This window comes from Scyliorhinus torazame, chromosome 4, assembly GCF_047496885.1.
Source record: "Scyliorhinus torazame isolate Kashiwa2021f chromosome 4, sScyTor2.1, whole genome shotgun sequence".
Classification (NCBI taxonomy): Eukaryota; Metazoa; Chordata; class Chondrichthyes; order Carcharhiniformes; family Scyliorhinidae; genus Scyliorhinus; species Scyliorhinus torazame.
Window position 1 is genome coordinate 80,638,632 of NC_092710.1, and position 22,174 is coordinate 80,660,805.

General features: G+C 56.7%; 1 protein-coding gene across 2 annotated transcripts in view; it reads left to right on the forward strand.

The window, feature by feature from the left end:
* Positions 1–21,030, forward strand: part of LOC140411611 (uncharacterized protein CXorf65 homolog) — a 38,760-nt gene extending 17,730 nt beyond the window's left edge. The window contains exons 5-6 of one of the 2 annotated variants that reach the window (XM_072500672.1): positions 16,469–16,570; positions 19,601–19,687. In XM_072500672.1, coding sequence (XP_072356773.1) covers positions 16,469–16,570; positions 19,601–19,626 — 128 coding nt within the window. In that variant the 3' untranslated portion in view covers positions 19,627–19,687. Of the gene's footprint in view, positions 1–16,468; positions 16,571–19,596 lie in introns of both variants that reach the window. The other variant, XM_072500671.1, reaches the window with a different exon arrangement.
* The last annotated feature ends 1,144 nt before the right edge of the window (positions 21,031–22,174 follow it).

The window sequence follows — 22,174 nt, forward strand, 5'->3', positions numbered from 1 at the left end:
GAGGGACTGAGAGACACAAGTCAGTGTACAGATATATCCCTTAGAGAGAGACGGAGAGACACCAGTCAGTGTACAGATATCTCCCTGAGAGAGAGGGACTGAGAGACACCAGTCAGTGTACAGATATCTCCCTGAGAGAGGGACAGAGAGACACCAGTCAGTGTACAGATATATCCCTGAGAGAGAGACGCCAGTCAGTGTACAGATATATCTGTGAAAGAGAGGGACTGAGAGACACCAGTCAGTGTACAGATATCTCCCCGAGAGAGAGGGACTGAGAGACACCAGTCAGTGTACAGATATCACCCTGAGAGCGAGACTGAGAGACACCAGTCAGTGTACAGATATCTCCCTGAGAGAGAGAGAGAGACACCAGTCAGTGTACAGATATCTCCCTGAGAGAGGGACTGAGAGACACCAGTCACTGTACAGATATCTCCCTGAGAGAGTTGGACTGAGTGACACCAGTCAGTGTACAGATAATATCCCTGAGAGAGAGGGACTGGGAGACACCAGTCAGTGTACAGATATCTCGCTGAGAGAGAGGGACTGAGTGACACCAGTCAGTGTACAGATATCTCCCTGAGAGAGAGGGACTGAGAGACACCAATCAGTGTACAGATATCTCCCTGTGAGAGAGGGACTGAGAGACACCAGTCAGTGTACAGATATCTCCCTGAGAGAGTTGGACTAAGAGACACCAGTCAGTGTACAGATATCTCCCTGAGAGAGAGGGACTGAGAGACACCAGTCAGTGTACAGATATCTCCCTGAGAGAGAGTCTGAGAGACACCAGTCAGTGTACAGATATCTCCCTGAGAGAGAGTCTGAGAGACACCAGTCAGTGTACAGATATCTCCCTGAGAGAGAGACTTAAACACATTCTTAGTTTAATAAAAGAAAATGGTCGGGATTCTCCGTTGGCTGATGGCGAAATCGCGAAACGTAATTGGACGCAGAAGTGCTTCCGATGCAGAAGTCATGACGGGCTGCGATTTGACGCCAAATCGCGATTCTCATTCACCTCGACAGTGGCGTCAATGCGTTCCGGAACACACATACAGGAAACACGTTTGCATGTCATTAGCGGGCCTGACTCGGTATTCTCCGCCTCCGATGGGCCGAGTTCCTGATGCGCGGCTAACTTGTCCTTTTAAAAATCGTGAAACTGGAGTGGTGGCTGCTGAGGGAGAGAGAGAGGGGGCAGGACATTGAGAGGTGCGACCGTGGGCTGCTGGGCCAGACACTGATCAGGCTGGCCTGTGTGGGGGCGGGGGGGGCTGCCTGGGCTAGGGGGAGGGGGGAGGGGAGACAGGGGGGGAGGGTCAGGCTGCACGGCCGTGCTAAACCCTTCGCGGTAGCGGAATCAGGCCAGATGTGGCCCCGGTGCTAGCCCCTTTGCGGTAGTGGAATCGGGCAAGATGTGCTGCCGTGCTAGACGCTTTGCGGTAGTGGAATCGGGCCAGATATGGTGCCGGTGCTAGCCCCTTCGCGATAGTGGAATCAGGCCAGATGCGGCGCCGGTGCTAGACCCTTCACGGTAGTGGAATCAGGCCAGATGTGCTGCCGGTGCTAGCCCCTTCGCGATAGTGGAATCAGGCCAGATGCGGCGCCGGTGCTAGACCCTTCGCGGTAGTGGAATCGGGCCAGATGTGCTGCCGGTGCTAGACCCTTCGCGAAAGTGGAATCGGGCCAGATGCGGCGCCGGTGCTAGCCCCTTTGCGATAGTGGAATCAGGCCAGATGTGTGCCGGTGCTAGACCCTTCGGGGTAGTGGAATCGGGCCAGATGTGGTGCCGGTGCTAGACCCTTCGGGGTAGTGGAATCGGGCCAGATGTGTGCCGGTGCTAGACCCTTCGGGGTAGTGGAATCAGGCCAGATGTGTGCCGGTGCTAGACCCTTCGGGGTAGTGGAATCGGGCCAGATGTGTGCCGGTGCTAGACCCTTCGGGGTAGTGGAATCAGGCCAGATGTGTGCCGGTGCTAGACCCTTCGCGGTAGTGGAATCGGGCCAGATGTGGTGCCGGTGCTAGCCCCTTCACGGTAGTGGAATCAGGCCAGATGTGTGCCGGTGCTAGACCCTTCGCGGTAGTGGAATCGGGCCAGATGTGGTGCCGGTGCTAGCTCCTTCGCAGTAGTGGAATCGGGCCAGATGTGGTGACGTGCTAGACCCTTCACGGTAGCGGCATCGGGCCAGGTGTGGTGCCGGTGCTAGCCCCTTCGCGGTAGTGGAATCAGGCCAGATGTGGTGCCGGTGCTAGCCCCTTCGCGGTAGTGCAATCAGGCCAGATGTGGCGCCGGTGCTAGCCCCTTCGCGGTAGTGGAATCAGGCCAGATGTGGTGCCGTTGCTAGACCCTTCGCGGTAGTGGAATCGGGCCAGATGTGCTGCCGGTGCTAGCCCCTTCGCGATAGCGGAATCGGGCCAGATGTGGTGCCGGTGCTAGCCCCTTCGCAGTAGTGGAATCGGGCCAGATGTGGCACCGTGCTAGCCCCTTCGCAGTAGTGGAATCGGGCCAGATGTGGCACCGCGCTAGCCCCTTCGCAGTAGTGGAATCGGGCCAGATGTGGTGCCGGCGCTAGCCCCTTTGCAGTAGTGGAATCGGGCCAGATGTGGTGCCGTGCTAGACCCTTCACGGTAGCGGCATCGGGCCAGATGTGGTGCCGGTGCTAGCCCCTTTGCGATAGTGGAATCAGGCCAGATGCGGCGCCGGTGCTAGCCCCTTTGTGGTAGTGGAATCGGGCCCGATGTGGTGCCGGTGCTAGCCCCTTCGCGGTAGTGGAATCGGGCCAGATGTGGCACCGTGCTAGACCCTTCGCAGTAGCGGAATCAGGCCAGATGCGGCGCCGCTGCTAGCCCCTTCGCGGTAGCGAAATCGGGCCAGATGGGGCTCCGGTGCTAGCCCCTTCACAGTAGTGCAATCAGGCCAGATGTGGTGCCGGTGCTAGACCCTTCGTGGTAGTGGAATCGGGCCAGATGTGGTGCCGGTGCTAGCCCCTTCGCAGTAATGGAATCGGGCCAGATGTGGTGCCGTGCTAGACCCTTCGTGGTAGTGGAATCGGGCCAGATGTGGTGCCGGTGCTAGACCCTTCGTGGTAGTGGAATCGGACCAGATGTGGTGCCGGTGCTAGCCCCTTCGCAGTAATGGAATCGGGCCAGATGTGGTGCCGTGCTAGACCCTTCGTGGTAGTGGAATCAGGCCAGATGCGGCGCCGGTGCTAGCCCCTTTGCGGTAGTGGAATCAGGCCAGATGCGGCGCCGGTGCTAGCCCCTTCGCAGTAGTGGAATCGGGCCAGATGTGGTGCCATGCTAGACCCTTCGCAGTAGTGGAATCAGGCCAGATGCGGCGCCGGTGCTAGCCCCTTCGCGGTAGCGAAATCGGGCCAGATGGGGCTCCGGTGCTAGCCCCTTCGCAGTAGTGGAATCGGGCCAGATGTGGTGCCGGTGCTAGCCCCTTCGCAGTAGTGGAATCGGGCCAGATGTGGTGCCGGTGCTAGCCCCTTCGCAGTAGTGGAATCGGGCCAGATGTGGTGCCAGTGCTAGCCCCTTCGCAGTAGTGGAATCGGGCCAGATGTGGTGCCGGTGCTAGACCCTTCGTGGTACTGGAATCGGGCCAGATGTGGTGCCGGTGCTAGCCCCTTCGCAGTAATGGAATCGGGCCAGGTGTGGTGCCGGTGCTAGCCCCTTCGCAGTAGTGGAATCGGGCCAGATGTGGTGCCGGTGCTAGCCCCTTCGCAGTAGTGGAATCGGGCCAGATGTGGTGCCGGTGCTAGCCCCTTCGCAGTAGTGGAATCGGGCCAGATGTGGTGCCGGTGCTAGACCCTTCATGGTAGTGGAATCGGGCCAGATGTGGTGCCGGTGCTAGCCCCTTCGCAGTAATGGAATCGGGCCAGATGTGGTGCCATGCTAGACCCTTCGTGGTAGTGGAATCGGGCCAGATGTGGTGCCGGTGCTAGCCCCTTCGCAGTAATGGAATCGGGCCAGATGTGGTGCCATGCTAGACCCTTCGCAGTAGCGGAATCGGGCCAGATGTGGTGCCGGTGCTAGCCCCTTCGTGGTAGTGGAATTGGGCCAGATGTGGTGCCAGTGCTAGCCCCTTCGCAGCAGCGGAATCGGGCCAGATGTGGTGCCGCTGCTAGCCCCTTTGCGGTAGCGGAATCGGGCCAGATGTGGTGCCGGTGCTAGCCCCTTCACGGTAGTGGAATTGGGCCAGATGTTGTGCCGGTGCTAGCCCCTTCATGGTAGTGGAATCGGGCCAGATGTGATGCCGGTGCTAGCCCCTTCACGGTAGCGGAATCGGGCCAGATGTGGTGCCGGTGTTAACCCTTTCACGGCAGCGGAATCGGGCCAGATGTGGTGCCGGTGCTAGCCCCTTCGCAATAGCGGAATCGGGCCAGATGTGGTGCCGGTGCTAGCCCCTTCGCAGTAGCGGAATCGGGCCAGATTTGGTGCCGGTGCTAGCCCCTTCGCAGTAGCGGAATCAGGCCAGATGTGGTGCCGGTGCTAGCCCCTTCGCAGTAGCAGAATTGGGCCAGATGTGCTGCCGCTGCTAGCCCCTTCGTGGTAGTGGAATCGGGCCAGATGTTATGCCGTGCTAGACCCTTCGCAGTTGCATAATTGGGCCAGATGTGCTGCCGCTGCTAGCCCCTTCGTGGTAGTGGAATCGGGCCAGATGTGGTGCCGGTGCTAGTCCCTTCGCAGTACCGGAATCGGGCCAGATGTGGTGCCGGTGCTAGACCTTTCGTGGTAGTGGAATCGGGCCAGATGTGGCGCCGGTGCTAGCCCCTTCGCGGTAGCGGATTCGGGCCAGATGTAGCACCGGTGCTAGCCCCTTCGCGGTAGCGGATTTGGGCCAGATGTGGCGCCGGTGCTAGCCCCTTCGCAGTAGTGGAATCAGGCCAGATGTGGCACCGGTGCTAGACCCTTCGCAGTAGTGGAATCAGGCCAGATGTGGCACCGGTGCTAGCCCCTTCGCGGTAGCGGATTTGGGCCAGATGTGCTGCCGGTGCTAGACCCTTCGCGGTTATGGAATCGGGCCAGATGTGGCGCCGGTGCTAGCCCCTTTGCAGCAGTGGAATCAGGCCTGATGTGGTGCCGGTGCTAGCCCCTTCGCAGTAGTGGAATCAGGCCAGATGTGGCGCCGGTGCTAGCCACTTCGCGGTAGCGGATTTGGGCCAGATGTGGCGCCGGTGCTAGCCCCTTCGCCGTAGTGGAATCAGGCCAGATGTGGCACCTGTGCTAGCCCCTTCGCAGTAGTGGAATCAGGCCAGATGTGGCGCCGGTGCTAGCCCCTTCGCGGTAGCGGATTTGGGCCAGAAGAGGCGCGGGGCTAGCCCCTTCGCAGTAGTGGAATCAGGCCAGATGTGGCACCGGTGCTAGCCCCTTCACGGTAGCAGATTTCGGCCAGATGTGGCGCCGGTGCTAGACCCTTCGCAGTAGTGGAATCAGGCCAGATGTGGCACCGGTGCTAGCCCCTTCGCGGTAGCGGATTTGGGCCAGATGTGCTGCCGGTGCTAGACCCTTCGCGGTAGTGGAATCGGGCCAGATGTGGCGCCGGTGCTAGCCCCTTCGCAGCAGTGGAATCAGGCCAGATGTGGTGCCGGTGCTAGCCCCTTCGCAGTAGTGGAATCGGGCCAGATGTGGTGCCAGTGCTAGCCCCTTCGCAGTAGTGGAATCGGGCCAGATGTGGTGCCGGTGCTAGACCCTTCGTGGTACTGGAATCAGGCCAGATGTGGTGCCGGTGCTAGCCCCTTCGCAGTAATGGAATCGGGCCAGGTGTGGTGCCGGTGCTAGCCCCTTCGCAGTAGTGGAATCGGGCCAGATGTGGTGCCGGTGCTAGCCCCTTCGCAGTAGTGGAATCGGGCCAGATGTGGTGCCGGTGCTAGCCCCTTCGCAGTAGTGGAATCGGGCCAGATGTGGTGCCGGTGCTAGACCCTTCATGGTAGTGGAATCGGGCCAGATGTGGTGCCGGTGCTAGCCCCTTCGCAGTAATGGAATCGGGCCAGATGTGGTGCCATGCTAGACCCTTCGTGGTAGTGGAATCGGGCCAGATGTGGTGCCGGTGCTAGCCCCTTCGCAGTAATGGAATCGGGCCAGATGTGGTGCCATGCTAGACCCTTCGCAGTAGCGGAATCGGGCCAGATGTGGTGCCGGTGCTAGCCCCTTCGTGGTAGTGGAATTGGGCCAGATGTGGTGCCAGTGCTAGCCCCTTCGCAGCAGCGGAATCGGGCCAGATGTGGTGCCGCTGCTAGCCCCTTTGCGGTAGCGGAATCGGGCCAGATGTGGTGCCGGTGCTAGCCCCTTCGCGGTAGTGGAATCGGGCCAGATGTGGCGCCGGTGCTAGCCCCTTCGCAGCAGTGGAATCAGGCCAGATGTGGTGCCGGTGCTAGCCCCTTCGCAGTAGTGGAATCAGGCCAGATGTGGCGCCGGTGCTAGCCCCTTCGCGGTAGCGGATTTGGGCCAGATGTGGCGCCGGTGCTAGCCCATTCGCCGTAGTGGAATCAGGCCAGATGTGGAACCGGTGCTAGCCCCTTCGCAGTAGTGGAATCAGGCCAGATGTGGCACCGGTGCTAGCCCCTTCGCGGTAGCGGATTTGGGCCAGAAGAGGTGCGGTGCTAGCCCCTTCGCAGTCGTGGAATCAGGCCAGATGTGGCACCGGTGCTAGCTCCTTCGCGGTAGCGGATTTCGGCCAGATGTGGCGCCGGTGCTAGACCCTTCGCAGTAGTGGAATCAGGCCAGATGTGGCACCGGTGCTAGCCCCTTCGCAGTAGCGGATTTGGTCCAGATGTGCTGCCGGTGCTAGACCCTTCGCGGTAGTGGAATCGGGCCAGATGTGGCGCCGGTGCTAGCCCCTTCGCAGCAGTGGAATCAGGCCAGATGTGGTGCCGGTGCTAGCCCCTTCGCAGTAATGGAATCGGGCCAGATGTGGTGCCATGCTAGACCCTTCGTGGTAGTGGAATCGGGCCAGATGTGGTGCTGGTGCTAGCCCCTTCGCAGTAATGGAATCGGGCCAGATGTGGTGCCATGCTAGACCCTTCGCAGTAGCGGAATCGGGCCAGATGTGGTGCCAGTGCTAGCCCCTTCGTGGTAGTGGAATTGGGCCAGATATGGTGCCGGTGCTAGCCCCTTCGCAGCAGCGGAATCGGGCCAGATGTGGTGCCGCTGCTAGCCCCTTTGCGGTAGCGGAATCGGGCCAGATGTGGTGCCGGTGCTAGCCCCTTCACGGTAGTGGAATTGGGCCAGATGTGGTGCCGGTGCTAGCCCCTTCATGGTAGTGGAATCGGGCCAGATGTGGCGCCGGTGCTAGCCCCTTCACGGTAGCGGAATCGGGCCAGATGTGGTGCCGGTGCTAGTCCTTTCACGGCAGCGGAATCGGGCCAGATGTGGTGCCGGTGCTAGCCCCTTCACAGTAGCGGAATCGGGCCAGATGTGGTGCCGGTGCTAGCCCCTTCGCAGTAGCGGATCGGGCCAGATGTGGTGCCGGTGCTAGCCCCTTCGCAGTAGCGGAATCAGGCCAGATGTGGTGCCGGTGCTAGCCCCTTCGCAGTAGCAGAATTGGGCCAGATGTGCTGCCGCTGCTAGCCCCTTCGTGGTAGTGGAATCGGGCCAGATGTTATGCCGTGCTAGACCCTTCGCAGTCGCATAATTGGGCCAGATGTGCTGCCGCTGCTAGCGCCTTCGCAGTACCGGAATCGGGCCAGATGTGGTGCTGGTGCTAGACCCTTCGTGGTAGTGGAAACGGGCCAGATGTGGCGCCGGTGCTAGCCCCTTCGCTGTAGCGGATTCGGGCCAGATGGGGCACCGGTGCTAGCCCCTTTGCGGTAGCGGATTTCGGCCAGATGTGGCACCGGTGCTAGACCCTCCGCAGTAGTGGAATCAGGCCAGACGCGGCACCGGTGCTAGCCCCTTTGCAGCAGTGGAATCAGGCCTGATGTGGTGCCGGTGCTAGCCCCTTCGCGGTAGCGGATTTGGGCCAGATGTGCTGCCGGTGCTAGACCCTTCGCGGTAGTGGAATCAGGCCAGATGTGGCGCCGGTGCTAGCCCCTTTGCAGCAGTGGAATCAGGCCTGATGTGGTGCCGGTGCTAGCCCCTTCGCAGTAGTGGAATCAGGCCAGATGTGGCGCCGGTGCTAGCCCCTTCGCGGTAGCGGATTTGGGCCAGATGTGGCGCCGGTGCTAGCCCCTTCGCCGTAGTGGAATCAGGCCAGATGTGGCACCTGTGCTAGCCCCTTCGCAGTAGTGGAATCAGGCCAGATGTGGCGCCGGTGCTAGCCCCTTCGCGGTAGCGGACTTGGGCCAGAAGAGGCGCGGGACTAGCCCCTTCGCAGTAGTGGAATCAGGCCAGATGTGGCACCGGTGCTAGCCCCTTCGCGGTAGCAGATTTCGGCCAGATGTGGCGCCGGTGCTAGACCCTTCGCAGTAGTGGAATCAGGCCAGATGTGGCACCGGTGCTAGCCCCTTCGCGGTAGCGGATTTGGGCCAGATGTGCTGCCGGTGCTAGACCCTTCACGGTAGTGGAATCGGGCCAGATGTGGCGCCGGTGCTAGCCCCTTCGCAGCAGTGGAATCAGGCCAGATGTGGTGCCGGTGCTAGCCCCTTCGCAGTAGTGGAATCAGGCCAGATGTGGCGCCGGTGCTAGCCCCTTCGCGGTAGCGGATTTGGGCCAGATGTGGCGCCGGTGCTAGCCCCTTCGCCGTAGTGGAATCAGGCCAGATGTGGCACCGGTGCTAGCCCCTTCGCAGTAGTGGAATCAGGCCAGATGTGGCGCCGGTGCTAGCCCCTTCGCGGTAGCGGATTTGGGCCAGAAGAGGCGCGGTGCTAGCCCCTTCGCAGTAGTGGAATCAGGCCAGATGTGGCACCGGTGCTAGCCCCTTCGCGGTAGCGGATTTCGGCCAGATGTGGCGCCGGTGCTAGACCCTTCGCAGTAGTGGAATCAGGCCAGATGTGGCACCGGTGCTAGCCCCTTCGCGGTAGCGGATTTGGTCCAGATGTGCTGCCGGTGCTAGACCCTTCGCGGTAGTGGAATCGGGCCAGATGTGGCGCTGGTGCTAGCCCCTTCGCAGCAGTGGAATCAGGCCAGATGTGGCGCCGGTGCTAGCCCATTCGCAGTAGTGGAATCAGGCCAGATGTGGCGCCGGTGCTAGCCCCTTCGCCGTAGCGGATTTGGGCCAGATGTGGCGCCGGTGCTAGCCCCTTCGCCGTAGTGGAATCAGGCCAGATGTGGCACCGGTGCTAGCCCCTTCGCAGTAGTGGAATCAGGCCAGATGTGGCACCGGTGCTAGCCCCTTCGCGGTAGCGGATTTGGGCCAGAAGAGGCGCGGTGCTAGCCCCTTCGCCGTAGCGGATTCGGGCCAGATGTGGCGCCGGTGTTTCTGTCGTGAAAGTCCACAGATTCTGCGTCGGCGTCAACACTCAGGGCGGGTTTTTCCGTCCCGCCGCACCAGATTTCTGTTTCACTCCGCCGGCGGGGTGCTCCGTTTCGACGGCTGGTCAATGGAGTTTCCCATTGTGGGGCAGCCTCACGCCGTCGGGAAACCGCCGGGCTTCCGGCAAAACGGGGCATCCCTACAGCGGAGAATTCTGCCCGAAGTCTCAGGAAACGAGAATCCCGCGCAATATCTCAGTCAGCCATTCTACTCTCTTTTCCCCTCTCTCTTTCTGTCTCCATCCTTCTAGCTCTTTCTCTCTCTCTCCCTCTGTCTCTCTCTTTGTCTCCCTCTCTCTCTGTCTCCCTCTCTCTCTCTCTGTCTCTCTCTCTCTGTCTATCTCTCTCTGTGTGTGTCTCTCTCTCTGTCTCTTTGTCTCTGTCTCTCTGTATCTCTCTCTCTCTCTGTTTCATAGAACATAGAACGATACAGCGCAGTGCAGGCCCTTCGGCCCACGATGTTGCACCGAAACAAAAGCCATCTAACCTACACTATGCCATTATCATCCATATGTTTATCCAATAAACTTTTAAATGCCCTCAATGTTGGCGAGTTCACTACTGCACCAGGTAGGGCATTCCACGGCCTCACTACTCTTCACGTAAAGAACCTACCTCTGACCTCTGTCCTATAACTATTACCCCTCAGTTTAAAGTTATGTCCCCTCGTGCCAGCCATTTCTATCCGCGGGAGAAGGCTCTCACAGTCCACCCTATCTAACCCCCTGATCATTTTGTATGCCTCTATTAAGTATCCTCATAACCTTCTTCTCTCCAACGAAAACAACCTCAAGTCCATCAGCCTTTCCTCATAAGATTTTCCCTCCATACCAGGCAACATCCTGGTAAATCTCCTCTGCACCCACTCCAAAGCCTCCACGTCCTTCCTATAATGCGGTGACCAGAACTGTACGCAATACTCCAAATGCGGCCGTACCAGAGTTCTGGACAGCTGCAACATGACCTCCTGACTCCGGAACTCAATCCCTCTACCAATAAAGGCCAACACTCCATAGGCCTTCTTCACAACCCTATCAACCTGGGTGGCAACTTTCAGGGATCTATGTACATGGACACCTAGATCCCTCTGCTCATCCACACTTCCAAGAACTTTACCATTCGCCAAATATTCTGCATTCCTGTTATTCCTTCCAAAGTGAATCACCTCACACTTCTCTACATTAAACTCCATTTGCCACCTCTCAGCCCAGTTTCTCTCTGTCTCTCTCTCTCTCTGTTTCTCTGTGTCTCTCACTCTCTCTCTGTCTCTCTCTCTGTCTCTCTCTCTCTGTTTCTCTGTGTATCTCTCTCTCTCTCTGTCTCTCTCTCTCTCTGTTTTTTTCTCTCACCCCCCTGTGATAGTCACCACTGTTGTATTATATTGTATATATGGGTATTATAGGAAGGCCCCTGTACTACAGGTACGGGGGTAGATCCCTGCCTGCCGGCTCCGCCCAGGAGGCGGAGTATAAATGTGTGTGCTCACCGAGCTGCAGCCATTTCGTAAGCTGCTGTCGGAGGCCACACATCTCTGTGTAATAAAGCCTCGATTACATTCTACTCTCGTCTCGTAATTGATAGTGCATCAATTTATTACACATAGTTTCAGAGATGGATCTCCGCATCAAGCCGGATCGCCTGCAGCTGCATCCTCAAGCAGACAACGCCAAAAAGAACTTCCAACATTGGCTAGCTTGCTTTGAAGCTTACATCGGGTCTGCGCCAGAGCCAATCTCAGAAGCACAGAAGCTCCAGATTCTGTACCCGCTGCTGAGCTCCAACGTTTTTACCCTTGTCCAAGACGCGCCTACCTACACAGAGGCCATGGTGCTACTGAAGGAGAATTACGCTCAGCAGACCAACAAGATCTACGCCAGGCACCTCCTATCCACGCGGCACCAACTTCCCAGTGAGTCTGTGGAAGATTTCTGGCGTGCCCTGCTCGCCCTGGTGAGAGACTGTGGCTGCCAGGCCGTTTCGGCCACTGAACATTCGAACCTGCTCATGAGAGACGCGTTCGTTACGGGCATAGGGTCGGCCTACATCCGCCAGCGCCTCTTAGAATGGGCCACGCTTGACCTCGCAGCGACCAAGAAACTAGCGCTCTCGTTCACGGTCGCATCACGCAACGTACAGGCTTGTGCCCCCGACCGCACGGCCCACCCCCCCCGTGCATCGTGGACCCCGCCAGCGAACACCCCATCGTCGACCCCATCAGCTACCGCCCTCAGCCAACCCCACGCCTGTGCCGCGCGTCAGCCACCCAACCCCAGGGGACCCAAGTGCTACTTCTGCGGACAGACAAAACACCACCGTCAGCGCTGCCCGGAGCGGAGCGCGCTCTGCAAGGCCTGTGACAAGAAGGGACATTTCGCTGCAGTGTGCCAGGCCTGCTTAATCGGCACTATTGTCCCGGTACCCCCCACGTGCGGCCAGTGGGCGCCGCCATCTTGCTTGCCTCAGAACCAATTGGCACCGCCATCTTACCTGCCCCAGGACTCGTGCGGCCTGAGAGCGCCGCCATCTTACCCGCCTCAGGACCTCTGCCCGTCGGGCACCTCATCGGGCCGCTCATCGCCTGCAACTGCCGACGACCAGTCTCGACCGCACAACCTCGGGACCGCTTCGACAAAGGTGAATGTCGACGGGCACGAGATATCCCGCCTTCTGGACTCCGGGAGCACTGAGAGCTTCATCCACCCCGATACGGTAAGGCGCTGCTCCCTCGCGGTACACCTCGCTAACCAAAGAATCTCCCTGGCCTCCGGATCCCACTCCGTGGCGATCCGAGGGTACTGCATCGCCACCCTCACCATCCAGTGCGTAGAGTTCAGCGGCTTCCGGCTCTACGTCCTCCCCAACCTCTGCGCTGCCTTGCTACTCGGCCTGGACTTCCAGTGCAACCTCCAGAGCCTAACCCTGAAATTTGGCAGGCCCCTACACCCGTTACTGTATGCGGCCTCATGACCCTTAAGGTCGACTCACCTTCCCTGTTTGCAAACCTCACCCCGGATTGCAAACCCGTCGCCACCAGGAGCAGACGGTACAGCGCCCAGGACAGGACCTTCATCAGGGCTGAGGTCCAGTGGCTGCTGCGGTAAGGTATCATCGAGGCCAGCAACAGCCCCTGGAGAGCCCAAGTGTTAGTGGTGAAAACCGGGGAGAAAAACAGGATGGTCGTTGAGTACAGTCAGACCATCAATCGGTAGCTCGATGCGTACCCCCTCCCACGCATATCTGATATGGTCAATCAGATTGCACAGTACCGGGTCTTCTCGACAATGGACCTGAAATCTGCCTACCACCAGCTCCCCATCCGTAAGGCGGACCACATATACACTGCGTTTAAGCAGACGGCCGCCTTTACCTTTTCCTTAGGGTTCCCTTCGGCGTCACCAACGGGGTCTCGGTCTTCCAACGGGAGATGGACCGAATTGTTGACCGGTACGGGCTGCGGGCCACTTTCCCGTACCTGGACAATGTCACCATCTGAGGCCACGACCAGCAGGCCCACGACGCTAACCTTTCCAAATTTCTCCACACCGCCACACTCCTCAACCTCACCTACAACAAGGAGAAGTATGTGTTCAGCACGAACCGATTAGCCATCCTCGGCTATGTGGTTCAGAACGGGAGTTCTAGGGCCCGACCCCGATCGCATGTGCCCCCTCATGGATCTCCCCCCTCCCCCACTGCCCCAAGGCCCTCAAACGATGCCTGGGGTTATTTTCGTATTACGCCCAGTGGGTCCCAAACTATGCGGACAAGGCCCACCCACTCATTCAATCCACCACTTTCCCACTGACGGCCGAGGCTCACCAGGCCTTCAACCGTATCAAGGCCGACATTGCCAAGGCCATGATGCACGCGGTCGACAAGACGCTCCCCTTCCAAGTCGAGAGTGATGTGATGCAACCATCAATTCACTCAAAGACATGAGGAGAAGTAAACCGTGGTTTTAATCAGCTTAGAACAGTGTCTGCCTGCGACCGGTACAATACTGGGAACCGCCTGCAGGTCAGCTGCTCTTTATACTTCCTCTTAAGGGGAGGAGCCATGGGCGGAGCCCGTACATGTCCCAACATATCCCCCTGTGGGTGAAGCCACACAATGGCCCATAGGCGGAGCCCACAGGGTTAATAACATAACACAACAGCAGAACATGATACAAATGCACTGGTGAATTATTAGCACTATACATTCACCACATTCACCCCCTGTTAAAAAAATGAAGTCCGGCAGGGGTGACAGGCTCATAAGATCAGCCGGTCCGGCGCACGGATCGTGTGCTGCGATCGCTGAAGCACTGGTGTTGCAGCCAGTCCGGGTGGCTGTGGAAGTGGGCCCGGTGCGGGCACAGGCGTGGACTCCGGGAGCGGCTCTTCTGGAGCTTCAGTCCCGTGGACCGGTGCGGCGGGTGGGAGGGAGCGCAGGAACCATATAGGGGTGGGGGCACTGAATATGGTAGGTTGGACGGGATATAGTGTGGGAGCTGCGGTGATGGTGGTGGAGCCTGCGGGCGCCAGGTCCCGGAGAGAGACGGTATCTTGTCGGCCATCGGGGTGTTCGATATAAGCCTATTGGGGGTTGGAGTGTAGGAGCTGGACCCTCTCTACCAGAGGATCGGCCTTATGGCTCTGAACGTGTTTTCTGAGTAGGACTGGCCCCGGTGTCTTCAGCCAGGATGGAAGCGAGGCCCCTGAGGTGGATCTCCTCGGGAAAACAAACAAGCGGTCATGAGGGGTCTCGTTTGTGGCCGTGCAAAGGAGGGACCTGATAGAGTGGAGCTCATCGGGGAGGACCTCCTGCCAGTGAGAAACTGGGAGATTCCTGGACCGCAGGGTCAGTAGTACGGTCTTCCAGACCGTCGCGTTCTCCCTCTCCACCTGCCCGTTTCCCCTGGGATTATAGCTGGTAGTCCTGCTCGAGGGAATGCCCTTACTGAGCAGGTACTGACGCAGTTCGTCGCTCATGAACGACGAGCCCCGGTCACTGTGGACATAATTGGGGAAACCAAGCAGGGTGAAGACACTCTGCAGGGCTTTGATGACTGTGGACGTGGTCATATCGGGGCAGGGGATGGCAAATGGGAAGCGGGAGAACTCGTCTATGATGTTCAGGAAGTACGTGTTGCGATTATTGGAGGGGAGGGGCCCTTTGAAATCGACACTGAGGCGCTCAAAGGGCCGGGATGCCTTTACCAGGTGGGCCATATCCGGTCGATAGAAGTGCGGTTTACACTCCGCACAGATCTGGCAGTCCCTGGTCATGGCTCTGACCTCCTCGGTGGAGTAGGGCAGGTTGTGGACCTTGATATAGTGGATAAGCCGGGTGACCCCCGGGTGGCAGAGGTCATCGTGGATAGCCCGTAGTCGGTCATCGGCATTACCTGGCCGGCAGGAGATTCACTCTCCTCACTGACCAACGGTCGGTTGCCTTCATGTTTAACAACACACAGCGGGGCAAGATCAAAAACGATAAAATCTTGAGGTGGAGAATTGAGCTGTCCGCCTACAATTACGAGATTTTGTATCGCCGCGGGAAGCTGAACGAGCCCCCTGATGCCCTGTCCCGATGTACATGTGCCAGCGCACAAGTGGACCGACTCCGGACCCTGCACGACGATCTCTGTCACCCGGGAGTCACTCGCTTTTACCACTTCATTAAGGCCTGCAATCTGCCCTACTCCATCGAGGCAGTCAGGGCTATCACCAGAGACTGCCAGGTCTGCGCGGAGTGTAAACCGCACTTCTACCAGCCAGACCGTGCGCGCCTGGTGAAGGCCTCCCGCCCCTTTGAACGCCTCAGCGTGGACTTCAAAGGGCCCCTCCCTCCACCGACCGAAACACATACTTTCTTAATGTGGTCGATGAGTACTCCCGATTCCCCTTCGCCGTCCCATGCCCCGATATGACGTCTGCCACCTTCATCAAAGCCCTCAACACCATCTTCGCTCTGTTCGGTTTCCCCGCCTACGTCCACAGCAACCGGGGATCCTCATTTATGAGCGATGAGCTGCGCCAGTACCTGCTCAACAGGGGCATTGCCTCGAGCAGGACGACCAGCTACAACCCCCGGGGAAACGGGCAGGTGGAGCAGGAGAATGGGACGGTCTGGAGGAACGTCCTGCTGGCCCTACGGTCCAGAAATCTTCTGGCCTCCCGCTGGCAGGAGGTCCTCCCCGACGCACTTCACTCCATTCGGCCGCTCCTGTGAACCGCGACCAACGAAACCCTCCATGAACGTCTCTTTGCCTGCCCCAGGCAGTCCACCCCCGGGGTTTCGCTCCCAACGTGGCTGGCAGCCCCAGAACCCGTTCTCCTCCACAAGCACGTGCGGCTCCACAAGGCGGGCCCGTTGGTTGAGAGACCACAGCTACTCCATGCGAACCCGCGGTACGCCTACGTAGCATACCCCGACGGCCGCCAAGACACAGTCTCCCTCAGGGACCTGGCGCCAGCTGGGTCCCCACACTGCCCCCCCCCCCCCCCCTCCCCGACGCCAACCTCCCCTCCCCCGGCGCACCCCACCGCAGCCCCCACCCCAGGACAATCCGTCCTCCCCTTGCTCCCACCCGGGTATGAAGAGGATTTCGACACGCTCCCGGAGTCACCGAAGACCGAGCCGACGCCTGAGTCGCCACCAGCTCTGCGGCGCTCACAAGGACAGATCAAGGCGCCCGATCATCTAAATTTGTAACCTTCTCTGTAATTTTAAAACCAATCTGTATGTATGTAGTTCTCCACCACTCCCGCTGGACTCATTTTTAACAGGGGGTGAATGTGGTAGTCACCACTGTTGTATTATATTGTATATATGGATATTACGGTAAGGCCCCTGTACTACAGGTACGGGGGGTATATCCCTGCCTGCTGGCCCCGCCCAGTAGGTGGAGTATAAATGTGTGTGCTCCCAGTACAGCAGCCATTTCATCAGCTGCTGTAGGAGGCCACACATCTCTGTGTAATAAAGCCCCGATTACATTCTACTCTCGTCTCGTCGTAATTGATAGTGCATCTGTTTGTCCCTTTCTCACTCCCTCATTCAGCTCGCCTCCCCACAGGCGAAGATGGCAATGTCGAGCTCCACAGACGCCGGATGAAGAAATCAAAGAAGCTCCTGAGCTCCCTCATGTCCTCGGCGAATTCCAGTAAGTCTCAATCAATAACGGAACCAGCTGTAAATCCCGGGTGACCTGTGGCTGAGCAGGGGGGAGGGCGAGAGGCAGAAATCTGGCGGGAGGAGGTGAAGACATGGGTATTTGTCTGCCTTTCAGGTTGCCCAAGTAGGCTTCACAGCCAGTGAGGAACTGTTTGGCGTGTAGCCACTGTTGTAATGTGAACACCTCGGCAGCCAGTTTGTGTACAGCAGGATCCCACAAACAGCAAAGCCAGCACCTTCCAATTCATTAGTTTATGGCACTGCTGATTCAAAGTGCATAATGGCCACAGAAAACCTGGGAGAATCACGGCATTCCTTCCCTCCTGGCCCATCACAGTCCTGCGCAAGTGAGCAAAATTGAGTCTTGGTTAAGCATCAAAAGCAAAAGACGTCACTTTCAACAGTACACTGGCAGCACGGTAGCACAGTGGTTAGCACAATTGCTTCACAGCTCCAGGGTCCCAGGTTCGATTCCCGGCTTGGGTCACTGTCTGTGCGGAGTCTGCACGTTCTCCCGTGTCTGCGTGGGTTTCCTACGGGTGCTCCGGTTTCCTCCCACAGTCCAAAGATGTGCAGGTTAGGTGGATTGGCTAAATTGGTCCTTAGTGTCCAAAAAAGGTTAGGTGAGGTTACTGGAATACGGGGATAGGGTGGAGGCGTGGGCTTGAGTAGGGTGCTCTTCCTAAGGGCCGGTGCAGACGCGATGGGCCAAATGGCCTGCTTCTCCACTGTAAAAATAAAGTGCAGCACTCCCTCAGTACTGACCCTCTGGCAGTGCAGCACTCCCTCAGTACTGACCCTCTGACAGTGCAGCACTCCCTCAGTACTGACCCTCTGACAGTGCAGCACTCCCTCAGTACTGACCCTCTGACAGTGCAGCACTCCCTCAGTACTGACCCTCTGACAGTGCAGCACTCCCTCAGTACTGACCCTCTGACAATGCAGCACTCCCTCAGTACTGACCCTCTGACAGTGCAGCACTCCCTCAGTACTGACCCTCTGACAGTGCAGCACTCCCTCAGTACTGACCCTCTGACAGTGCAGCACTCCCTCAGTACTGACCCTCTGACAGTGCAGCACTCCCTCAGTACTGACCCTCTGACAGTGCGGCACTCCCTCAGTACTGACCCTCTGACAGTGCAGCACTCCCTCAGTACTGACCCTCTGACAGTGCGGCACTCCCTCAGTACTGACCCTCTGACAGTGCAGCACTCCCTCAGTACTGACCCTCTGACAGTGCAGCACTCCCTCAGCACTGACCCTCTGACAGTGCAGCTCTCCCTCAGTACTGACCCTCTGACAGTGCAGCACTGCCTCAGTACTGACCCTCTGACAGTGCAGCACTCCCTCAGTACTGACCCTCTGACAGTGCAGCACTCCCTCAGTACTGACCCTCTGACAGTGCAGCTCTCCCTCAGTACTGACCCTCTGACAGTACGGCACTCCCTCAGTACTGACCCTCTGACAGTGCAGCTCTCCCTCAGTACTGACCCTCTGACAGTGCAGCACTGCCTCAGTACTGACCCTCTGACAGTGCAGCACTCCCTCAGTACTGACCCTCTGACAGTGCAGCACTCCCTCAGTACTGACCCTCTGACAGTGCAGCACTGCCTCAGTACTGACCCTCTGACAGTGCAGCTCTCCCTCAGCACAGACCCTCTGACAGTGCAGCTCTCCCTCAGTACTGACCCTCTGACAGTGCAGCTCTCCCTCAGTACTGACCCTCTGACAGTGCAGCACTGCCTCAGTACTGACCCTCTGACAGTGCAGCACTCTCTCAGTACTGACCCTCTGACAGTGCAGCACTGCCTCAGTACTGACCCTCTGACAGTGCAGCACTCCCTCAGTACTGACCCTCTGACAGTGCAGCGCTCCCTCAGTACTGACCCTCTGACAGTGCAGCACTCCCTCAGTACTGACCCTCTGACAGTGCAGCACTCCCTCAGTACTGACCCTCTGACAGTGCAGCACTCCCTCAGTACTGACCCTCTGACAGTGCAGCACTCCCTCAGTACTGACCCTCTGACAGTGCAGCACTCCCTCAGTACTGACCCTCTGACAGTGCAGCACTCCCTCAGTACTGACCCTCTGACAGTGCAGCACTCCCTCAGTACTGACCCTCTGACAGTGCAGCACTCCCTCAGGACTGACCCTCTGACAGTGCAGCACTCCCTCAGTACTGACCCTCTGACAGTGCAGCACTCCCTCAGTACTGACCCTCTGACAGTGCAGCACCCCCTCTGTACTGACCCTCTGACAGTGTGGTGCAGTGTTTCGTTGGAGAGAGGCAGAAGGCTTGTGATCTATCAGATGCTTTCCAAATCTTGCGAATGAGTAAGGCGGCTGCGAATCAGAACTAGGCCCAGGCTTTAAGCCCCTGTAGGTTCATGAATGGAGAGAGCGATGAATTGAGTTGCTTTGTCTCGCAAGAACAAGCTGACTGGAAGACTGATGATTTTTATTGCAATTATAACAATCAATTTTAAAGGTGTTTGAGATCGCGGCACTGTGGGCTAGAGTTCGAGGAGGTGGCACGGTAGCACAGTGGTTAGCACAGTGGCTTCACAGCTCCAGAGACCAAGGTTCAATTCCCGGCTTGGATCACTGTCTGTGTGGGGTCTACACGATCTCCCCGTGTCTGCGTGGGTTTCCTCCGGGTGCTCCGGTTTCCTCCCACAAGTCCCGAAAGATGTGCTGTTAGGTGAATTGGACATTCTGAATTCTCCCTCTGTGACCCGAACAGGCGCCGGAATGTGGCGACTAGGGGCTTTCCCAGTAACTTCATTGCAGTGTTAATGTAAGCCTACTTGTCACAATTACGATTATTATTATAATTATAATTATTATTATAGTAAAGATTATTATTATTAATCTGACCTTCAAATAATGTACAGACGTCTGATCCATGATATTTTGTCTTTCACACACGCTCTGTCCCTCTCAAAAACCACACCCTCTTGCTCTCTCCATTTCTCCCTCTCTCCATCCTTCCTTCCATTTTTCCCTGTGCCCAAGGTAGCCCAGGAAACCTCAGCTCTCCACTGAAAGGCAGCTCTTCCACGGCAGCAAGGACCAAGCATTCTGCAAACAGAGTCTAGAGGCCACGGGCTGAGAGGGACGCCACAGAGGAGTGGAACCGTACACCATCTTTCAGAATGGAGTCCATGCTGTCTGATAAATGTGGACACCCCCTTGAACTGGGAGAGCTGACCCCACCTCCCCCACAACTCCAGCCCACTCCTGCTACACTTCTGGAAGTGACCATGAGATATTTTACATCAATGACAAAAGACATATGGAGAACTGCATCTCCATCAGTGCAGCGCTCCCTCAGTACTGACCCTCTGACAGTGCAGCACTCCCTCAGTACCGACCCTCTGACAGTGCAGCACTCACTCAGTACTGACCCTCTGACAGTGCAGCACTCCCTCAGTACTGACCCTCTGACAGTGCAGCACTCCCTCAGGACTGACCTTCTGACAGTGCAGCACTCCCTCAGTACTGACCCTCTGACAGTGCAGCGCTCCCTCAGTACTGACCCTCTGACAGTGCAGCACTCCCTCAGTACTGTCGCTCTGACAGTGCAGCACTCCCTCAGTACTGACACTGACAGTGCAGCACTCCCTCAGTACTGTCGCTCTGACAGTGCAGCGCTCCCTCAGTACTGACCCTCTGACAGTGCAGCGCTCCCTCAGTACTGACCCTCTGACAGTGCAGCACTCCCTCAGTACTGACCCTCTGACAGTGCAGCACTGCCTCAGTACTGACGCTCTGACATTGCAGCACTTGCTCAGTACTGACCCTCTGACAGAGCAGCACTCCCTCAGTACTGACACTCTGACAGTGCAGCGCTCCCTCAGTACTGACCCTCTGACAGTGCAGCACTCCCTCAGTACTGACCCTATGACAGTGCATTACTCCCTCAGTACTGACCCTCTGACAGTGCAGCACTCCCTCAGTACTGACCCTCTGACAGTGCAGCACTCCCTCAGTACTGACCCTCTGACAGTGCAGCACTCCCTCCGTACAGACCCACTGACAGTGTAGCACTCCCTCAGTACTGACCCTCTGACAGTGCAGCACTCCCTCAGTACTGACCCTCTGACAGTGCAGCACTCCCTCAGTACTGACCCTCTAACAGTGCAGCGCTCCCCCAGTACTGAGCCTCTGACAGTGCAGCACACCCCCAGTACTGACCCTCTGACAGTGCAGCACTCCCTCAGTACTGACCCTCTAACAGTGCAGCGCTCCCCCAGTACTGAGCCTCTGACAGTGCAGCACTCCCCCAGTACTGACCCTCTGACAGTGCAGCACTCCCTCAGTACTGACCCTCTGACAAAGCAGCACTCCCTCAGTACTGACCCTCTGACAGTGCAGCACTCCCTCAGTACTGACCCTCTAACAGTGCAGCACGCTCTCAGAACTACAGATTAAATTATATGAAATGCTGCTGCCCATGTGCTGTCATTTTGTTTGATTAACTTTTTACATTTCCTTCAGTCTAAATACACAGGGGCTGTTATTATTTATAATATACACAGGGGCTGTTATTCTCTATAGTATACACAGCGACTGTTATTCTCTATAGTATACACAGGGGCTGTTATTCTCTATAATATACACAAGGACTGTTATTATCTATAATATACACAGGGGCTGTTATTCTCTATAGTATACACAGGGACTGTTATTCTCGATAATATACACAGGGGCTGTTATTCTCTATAGTATACACAGGGACTGTTATTCTCTATAGTATACACAGGGGCTGTTATTCTCTATAATATACACAAGGACTGTTATTATCTATAATATACACAGGGGCTGTTATTCTCTATAGTATACACAGGGACTGTTATTCTCTATAGTATACACAGGGGCTGTTATTCTCTATAATATACACAAGGACTGTTATTCTCTATAATATACACAAGGACTGTTATTATCTATAATATACACAGGGGCTGTTATTCTCTATAGTATACACAGGGACTGTTATTCTCGATAATATACACAGGGGCTGTTCTTATCTATAATATATAGAGTGACTGTTATTATCTATAATATACACAGTGACTGTTATTATCTATAATATACACAGGGGCTGTTATTCTCTATAATATACACAGGGACTGTTATTCTCTATAATATACACAGGGGCTGTTATTATCTATAAAATACACAGGGGCTGTTATTCTCTATAATATACACAGGGACGGTTATTCTCTATAATATACACAGGGACTGTTATTCTCTATAATATATACAGGGACTGTTATTATCTATAACATACACAGGGACTGTTATTATCTATAATATACACAGGGACTGTTATTCTCTATAATATACACAGGGGCTGTTATTATCTATAATATACACTGACTGTTATTATCTATAATATACACAGGGACTGTTATTCTCTATAATATACACAGGGACTGTAATTCTCTATAATATACACAGGGACTGTTATTCTCTATAATATACACAGGGACTGTTATTCTCTATAATATATACAGGGACTGTTATTCTCTATAATATACACAGGGACTGTTATTCTCTATAATATACACAGGGACTGTTATTCTCTATA